We start from the raw sequence: 9,006 nt of genomic DNA, 5'->3' as shown, positions 1-9,006 counted from the left end.
GAAGTGGGGGGCGCTATGGGGGACTTTTGGGATAGCATTGGAAATGTAATTGAGGAAAATATGTAATAAAAATATTAAAAATCAAAAAAAAAAAGAAAAAAAAAAGACTTCCATTTCTTGTCCCACTGAATCTGTTTCTCTGCCTCAACAATTGCTAAAGCCAAGCATTGGAAATAAACTAGAATTTCAATTACAGATGTGCCAAGTGTGTGAAAACTAATATCTTGAGAAACACCTGGATTCCCTCCTCAAGGACCAAAATCACCCAGAGGATTTAGGGAACATAATGATTCTTACAGCCAAAAAATAATTTATTATCCAATCATCAACTTTTCAGTGATAATTCACCTCATATTGGTTTTTAAAAATGAGCTGAAAGACTTCTTTATGAGTTTGGGGAAAGTAATAGAACATCACATCAATAGCAGGGGTGTGGGGGACAAACTTCCAAATTCTCTGAATAAGCTCAAAGTATCTTAATTCCAAAATCAATCAAGCTTGAAGAAAAAGCACATTTAAATAAAGAAGAGACAGCAATAGTGTCTGGGTTTGGTGTCTGAAGATGGGATGGATCCTTAGGTGGGGAAGTCTCTGGATGGCCTTTCCTTCAGCCTCTGCTTCACTCTTTGTCCCTGCAGTTCTTTTTAACAGGAGGAATTCTGAATTAAGATTTTTGAGGTAGGTGGATGGCCCCATCCCTCAACTAGGAGCCATGCCTATCCATTAGATGTGGTATTTAAGGGTTCTATCTCCCTGTTGTTGAGTATTTCTGGTAGAGTCCTCCCTGTCTGATCCTGAGAAACTTTTGGGTACCTGGCATCTGAGACTTTCTAGTGGGTACCCCCAGGCCTCCCTTCCCCCACTACTACATAACTCCTTTCAAATTCCAGAACCTCTGTAATTCTTCCCTATCTCCCCCCCATCTGAACCAACCCGCTTTCCCACCCCCTCCTCTTGCCCTCCCAGATCCCTGGCTCCCTCTACTTCCCTAGATTATTTTCTTGCTTCTTCTGAGTAAGATTGTAGTATCCACCCTTTGGTGTGGTCTTCCTTCTTCTTGGATTTCATATGGTCTGTGAGTTGTATCTTAGATATCCTGAGCTTTTTATGACTAATATCCATGTGTGTTATTTTGCGACTGGGTTACCTCACTCAGGATGACATTTTCAAGTTCCTTCCATTCGCCTGAAAAATGAATGATGTCCTTTTTCTTAATAGATAACAACCAGGGTATAGCTGAGTCTTCAAGTAAAGCTATTTCCAATTTTCTGAGGAACCACCAGACTGATTTCCAGAATTGTTGTACCAGCTTGCAATCCCACCAGCAATGGAAGAGTGTTCCTCTTTCTCCACATCCTTGCCAGCATCTGCTGTCACCAGAAATTTTTTTCTTAATCATACTGACTGGTGTGAGGTGGAATCTCAGAGTCAGTTTCAATCTTATTTCACTGATGACTAAGGATATTGAACATTTCATGGGGCTGGGGGGTCTCTACAATAGAGCAAGGTAAGTACTTCCAGAAATGCCTTAGGTATTATTACATGTGAGTTTGATTAATTTTTGGATCCTAAATGTTTAGAAAACTCTTATGTTGCTACCTTTTTCACAGCTCCCAACATTCAATTATAAGGTCTCTGTAGGGTTGTGCAACCCATAGTTTAAGAAGATATGCCATAGAGTGGCTGGTGTACACAGAGGTGAACTCCAATGGGGTTTAAGGAAACTGCACTCAAACCCAGGAGATCTCTAGAAACTTATCTAACCTAAAATCAAAACTGCATTTTTCATTTGCCATGGAAATATCATTGCTATTTGGACTATTCTTATTAATCAAAGATAAGTACTTCTCGGTTGAGAATTCTCTGTTTACCTCTATAGCCCATTTTTAATAGGGTTATTTGGTTCTCTGGAGTCTAACTTCTTGATTTCTTTATATATTTTGCATCTTGGTCCTCAAAGGGAAAATCCACAAAGAGTAAGTCTCAATACTGAACATATATGCCCCAAATGAAAGGACACCCACATTCATAAAAGAAACTTTACTAAAGTTCAAAACGCAAATTAAAACCCACACAATAATAGTGGGAGATTCAACACTCCATTCTCACCAATGGACAGGTCATCGAAACAGAAACTAAACAGAGACACATAATAGAGGTTATAAACCAAATGGATTTAACAGATATCAACAGGACATTTCACCCTAAAACAAAAGAATATCTCTTCTTCTCAGCACCTTGTGGCACCTTCTACAAAATTGACTGTAAAATTGGTCACAAAACAGCCCTCAACTGATACAAGAAGATTGAAATAATCCCATGCACCCTATCAGATCACCATGGCCTATGGCTGGCCTTCAATAACAGCAAAAACAGAAAGCCCACATACATGTGAAAACTGAACAACTCTCTACTTAATGATTTCTTGGTCAGGGAAGAAATTAAAGACTTCCTGCAATTTAAGGAAAACGATGATGCATCATACACAGACTTATGAGATACAATAAAAGTAGTACGAAAAGGGAAATTCAAAGCACTAAGTGCCTTCATAAAGAAATTGGATAAGACACTAGCAACTTAACAGCACATCTGAAAGCTCTAGAACAAAAAGAAGCAAACCCACCCAAGAGGAGTAGATGGCAGGAAACAGTCAAACTCAAAGCTGAAATCAATGAAATAGAAACAAAGAGAACAATGCAAAGAATCAAAGAAATCAAAAGCTGGTTCTTTGAGAGGATCAACAAGACAGATAAACCCCTAGACAAACTAAGTAAAGAGCCTAGAACCAGTATCCAAATTAACAAAATCATAAATAAAAAGAGAAGCATAACAAACAGAGGAAATTTAAAAAAAAAAAATCAGATCCTACTACAAAAGCCTATACTCAACAAAACTGGAAAATATAGATTAAATGGATGTTTTTTTTTTAAACAGAAAGCACAATACCCAAAAGCTGAAATACCCAAAACTGAAATACCCACCAAAGGGGAGGGACCTGTAGAGACCACATCCAGAGTTTAGGCACGACCCTTGTTTGAAGGATGGAGCCACCCACCCATTTACAAAATTTTAACCCAGAATAGCTCCTATCTAGGAAATACAGGAACAAAGAGTGGAGAAGATACTGAAGGAAAGATCACACAGAGACTGCCTCCCTTGGGGATCTATCCCATATTCAGCCACCATTTCTGTATCCACATTTTCTGTATCCATTCCTCTGTCGAGGGACATCTGGGTTGTTTCCAGCTTCTGGCTGTGATAAATAACACTAATATGAACGTAGTGGAGCATGTCTCCTTGTTATATATTGAAGCATCCTTTGGAGCCCTGGAGTGGTATAACTGGGTCCTCAGGTAGAACTATTTCTAATTTTCTGAGAAACTGCCAGACTTATTTCCACAGTGGTTATTCCAGCTTGCAATGCCACTAGCAATGGAGAAGTGTTCTTCTTTCTCCACATGCTTGCCAGCATCTGCTGTCACCTGAGCTTTGATCTTAGCCATTCTGACTGATTTGAGGTAGAATCTCAGGGTCATTACGATTTGCATTTCCCTGATGACTAAAGATGTTGAGCATTTCTTTAGGTGCTTTTAAGCCATTTGATATTTCTCAGTTGAGAATTCTTTGGTTAGCTCTGTACCCCATTTTTAAAAGGGTTATTTGGTTCTCTGGATTCTAACTTCTTGAGTTCTTTGTATATATTGGATATTAGCCCTCTATTGGATGTAGGATTGGTAAAGATCTTTTCCCAATCTGTTGGTTGACATTTTGTCCTATTGACAGTGTCCTTTTCCTTACAGAAGCTTTGCAATTTTATGAGGTCCCATTTGTCAATTCTTGATCTTAGAGCATAAGCTATTGGTGTTCTATTCAGGAAATTTCCCCCTGTGCCGATGTGCTCAAGGCTCTTCCTCACTTTCTCTTCTAATGGATTCAGTTTATGTGGTTTTATGTAGAGGTACTTGATTCCACTTGAACGTGAGCTTTGTGCAAGGTGAGAAATATGGGTCTATTTTCATTTTCTACATACATACAGCCAGTTAGACCAGCACCACTTATTGAAGATGCTTTCTTTTTACCATTGCATCTTTTTGGCTTCTTTGTCAAACATCAAGTGTGTGTATGTGTGTGTTTTATTTTTGTGTCTGCAATCCTATTCCATTGATCTACATACCTGTCTCTGTACCAATACCATACAGTTTTTATAACTATTGCTCTGTAGTACAGCTTGAAGTCAGGGATGATGATTTCCCCAGAACTCCTTTTATAGTTGAGAATAGTTTCTTCTCTCCCTGGTTTTGGTTATTCCAACTGAATCTGACAATTGCTCTTTCTATCTCTATAAAGAATTGACATGGAATTTTTATGGGGGTTGCATTGAATCTGTAGATTGCTTTTGGCAAGATAGCCATTTTTACTATATTAATCCTTTCAATCCATGAACATGGGAGAATTTTCCATCTTCTGAGGTCTTCCTTGGTGTCTCTCTTCAAAGACTTGAAGTTCTTGAAATACAGATCTTTCACTTGCTTAATTAGAGTCACGCCAAAGTATTTTATGTTACTTGTGACTGTTGTGAAGGTTGTTGTTTCCCTAATTCCTTTCTCAGTCTTTTTACCCTGTGATTAGAGGAAGGCCACTTATTTGAGTTAATTTTAAATCCATATACTTTGCTGAAGTTGTTTATCAGCTTAAGGAGTTCTCTGGTGGAACTTTTGGGGTCACAAGTATACAATCATATCATCTGCAAATAGTGATATTTTGACTTCTTACCAATTTATTTCCCTTTGACCTCCTTTTTGTTATCTAATTGCTCTGGCTAGAACTTTGAGTACTGTATTGAACAGGTAGAGTGAGAGGGTGGAGAGCCTTGTCTAGTCCCTGATTTTAGTGGGATTGCTTCAAGTTTCTCTCCATTCAATTTAATGTTGGCTACTGGCTTACTGTATATTGCTTTTACTGTGTTTAGGTATGGGTTTGAATTCTTGATCTTTCCAAGGCTTTTATCATGAAGGGGTGTTAAATTTTGTCAAATGCTTTCTAAGCATCTAATGAAATTATCATGTGGTTTTTCTCTTTGAGATTATTTTTATAGTGGATTACCTTGATGAATTTACTTCTATTCACTATTCCTGTATCCGTGGGATGAAGTCTACTTGATCATGGTTAATGACTGTATTGAAGTGTTCTTGAATTTGGTTTGCAAGAATTTTATTGAGTATTTTTGCTTCAATTTTCATAAGGGAAATTGGTCTAAACTTATCTTTCTTTCTTGGGTCTTTGTGTGGTTTAGGTATTGGTGTAACTGTGGCTTTATAGAACGAATTAGGTAGTGTTCCTTCTATTTTATGGAATAGTCTGAGTAGAATAGGTATTAGGTCTTCTTTGAAGGTCTGATAGAATTCTGCACAAAACCCTATGGTCTTGGGCTTATTTTAGTTTGGAGACTTTTAATGGCTGCTTTATTATTTTAGGAATTTTGTGACTATGTAGATTGTTTAACTGACCCTGATACAACTTTGGTATGTGATACCTATCTAGAAATTCATCCATTTCATCTAGATTTCCTGATTTTTTGAGTATAGTCTTTTGTAGTAGGATATGATGATTTTAGTAGGTAAGTCTGTATACTGCACTCTGTTCTCAATGATAGGGATAAATTTCTTAAGGACTTTCTTGGGGACTAAGAAAAATAGATGTCTTAGGGAACATTTATTTCTCATGAAGATTATGTCATCAAAATGAAAGTTAAATATACAAGTAAAAAGGTTGAAGAAATAAAATTTCAGCCATAAATATATATCTGAGTGCTTTATTAATGAATATCAAAATTTGGAAGAGACAGAGAGAGAGAAAGAGAGTGAGAGAGAGAGAGAGAGAGAGAGAGAGAGAGAGAGAGAGAGAGAGAACATTACTCAATACTAAAATTAAAAGAGGTATCAAGCTGGGTGGTGGTGGAGCATGCCTTTGATCCCAGAACTTGGGAGGCAGAAGCAGACAGATTTCTGAGTTTGAGGACAGTCTGGTCTACAAAGTGAGCTCCAGGACAGTCAGGGCTATACAGAGAAACCCTATCTTGAAAAAACAAAAACAAACAAACAAATAAAAGGTATCAAGTCATAGAAAAACAAGGAAGAAACAAGTGAAAAATGTAAAACAAAGGGAAATTTATGCTATAAATTAAATCAATTCTTCAAATTATTTGTATTGAAATCTAGTTATACTTCAAATTTCCCATTCAGGTCTATGGCCTGTATGTGTTTACAACACACATGCACACACAGACACACACACACACACACATACCCATCAATGTTTAAAATATATGCCTACTTACATATCTATATATTTAAATATGATGGAAAATGTAAATGAGTGAATAGATAAAATATAAATTACCAAGGTATGACAAGTAAATCTCAGAAATTCTTAAAAATTTCCTTGGCATTTCTCATTTAACTATGTTATGCACTTGCTAATATTTGTATATAAAATAGACTTTTGAAAAGATGAATGTTAGGCAGGAATCCCTGTGTATTGTAGAGATTAAATCTAACTAATGCACAAAGAATATGGGAGAGGAATAAAAAATTACTTTCAATCTGAAATCTCATTCTTACATAAAAATTTTGCCCTCTCAACCACTTTCTTGAATGCGTTGTTGACTTCCTTGTTCCTCAGGCTATAAACCAAAGGGTTTAGTGTGGGGATGATCATAGTGTAGAACATAGATGCTACTTTATCTGCATCCATGGAATGGCTGGAGCTGGGTTGTAAGTACATGAAAATGACAGTGCTATAAAATATGGAGACTACAGTGAGGTGGGAGGCACAGGTGGACAAAGCTTTTTGGTGTCCCTGGTCTGACTTCATCTTCAAGACAGTTATAAATATAAAGAGATAGGAAACTGAGATGATCAGAAGAGCAAAGAAGACATTGAAGGTTGACAAAAAAACAAGAATCACTTCACTGAGGTGTATATCAGAGCAAGATAGAGCCAGGACTGCTGGAACATCACAGAAAAAGTGATGGACCACATTAGATTTACAAAAAGAGAGGCTGAATATGTCCCCAACATGAAAAATGGCATTCAAGAAACCACAGATATAAGAGACAATGTTCAAGCAAATACAAACACTTGTTGTCATCCTGGTAGAATAATGCAGGGGTTTACATACTGCTACATAGCGGTCATAGGCCATTGAGGCTAAGAGATAATTTTCCCCAGTGGCAAAGCCTACAAAGAAGAACATCTGTGCAGCACAGGCATTGTAGGAGACCACCTTGGAGACTATGAAGAACTCAGAAATGACCATGGGAGTGACAGCTGAGGAGTAACCCAAGTCTACAAAAGACAAGTTACAAAGGAAAAAGTACATAGGTGTATGCAAATGAGAGTCCATAAGAACCAACATTATCAGCCCCATGTTTCCAACCACATCAATGAGGTAAATGAGGGTGAACATGATACAAAGGGAAACCTGCAAGCCTGAGTCATCAGTTAGTCCCAAGAGAATGAACTCTCTCACTTTGGTACAATTTTCCATCAATTATCTGGAAGTAAGGAGATGTCCTGTAGAAATGAGAATTAAAGAAAGAGAATGAGTAACAAAAATAGATTTTAGGGGCAATAAAAATAAAATTATGTCATTCAAGGCAGAATGGATATTTAATAACTACTAATGGTACCAGGATATAGAGAAAATAGAACTGGGAGACTTTATTATTTGTTCCTGTGAATATGAATTATTACATGGGAATGTAAATTACTACAGAGACTACTGTATAGGTTCCTCAAAAATACATAAATATCAGAAGGGATACCTTCTGGGTATGAATCCAAAGGAAAAGAATTCTATCAGTCTATGAAAGAGTTGCCTGCCTATCCACATGTATTTTACAGTACTGTAGACATGAAATCAAACTACTTGAGAATTTATTCCCTCAGCAAGGAGTAGATTTTAAACCAAATGGTCAACCCTGAACACACATACAATTAACATTATTATAGACTGATAGAATATATGATATATATCAACAATTAATGAATAATAGAGCGTGAACCTGAAAAAGAGCAAGGATGGTATATGGAAGTAGGGGTTGGAGAGGAGAAAAGGGAGGGGAACTGATGTAACTATAATCTCAATAATAAATGAAATAACTTTTTAAAATGGTATAGATAGAAATAAATTTATTATTCAGTTATAGAAAGAATGAAATCCTGTCATTTTCAGAAAAAAAAAAAAGATAAATGAAGTCTATTCTAAATAAAATAAACCAGACAGGCAGGCAGGCAGGCAAACAGACAGACAGACACACACACACAAATGCTTATTTTCATGTTGAAAGCTTTTTTAAAAGTTGATGCAGATACTGAATAGTAATTAACTAACCGCTGAGGAGAAAGTGGAAAGGAGTTAGGGATTGTCTCATAATAAGCAGCTAATACAGTCATGGTTGGATGAAATTAGCTCACAATAAACTGTTATATCTTCTATAAAGAATGAGAAGAAATCAGTTTAGAGTCCCACACCTAATGAGTTAAAAATGGTAATATGCCTTATTTCATCAATACAAGCTCAACACATGTGTAGAACCCAGAAATGTATACAATTATTACAATACACACAAATTGAAATAAAATGGAACATTTTAAATGTAAATATATATGCATATATATTACATGAAAATGTAAATTGCTACAGAGAGTACTGTATAGGTTACTCAATAAAATACATAAATGTTGGAAGGGAACTTGTTAAGCAGGCTGAAAACTTTTTTTTTTCTTTGAAAGCTGCTGCTTTCTTACTCAAATACTTGATTGGTCTGGAAAGTACTCCTATTGAATTTCATTCTTAAAATCCAGGCCCACAGCCAAACAATGGACAGAGCTCAGGGAGGCTTAGACAAGAGTTGAGGAAAAGATTGAGGGCTCCCAAAAGGATAGGAACTTCACAGGAAGATCAACAGAGTTAACTAACCTGAACCCTTGGAGACTCTGAGAG

General features: G+C 36.6%; 1 protein-coding gene across 1 annotated transcript; it reads right to left on the bottom strand.

The window, feature by feature from the left end:
• Positions 1-3,768: 3,768 nt before the first annotated feature.
• Positions 3,769-7,560, bottom strand: LOC110285758 (olfactory receptor 5B2-like; the record flags this gene model as incomplete). Its single annotated transcript, XM_021152150.1, has 2 exons — positions 6,629-7,560; positions 3,769-3,784 (listed from the first exon to the last, which is right to left on the bottom strand). Coding segments are annotated over exons 1-2 (936 nt in total), but the record flags the coding sequence as incomplete, so codon positions are not given.
• Between the last annotated feature and the right edge of the window lie 1,446 nt (positions 7,561-9,006).

This window comes from Mus caroli, chromosome 19, assembly GCF_900094665.2.
Source record: "Mus caroli chromosome 19, CAROLI_EIJ_v1.1, whole genome shotgun sequence".
NCBI classification, from domain to species: domain Eukaryota; kingdom Metazoa; phylum Chordata; class Mammalia; order Rodentia; family Muridae; genus Mus; species Mus caroli.
This window is presented reverse-complemented; position numbering and strand designations above follow the sequence as displayed.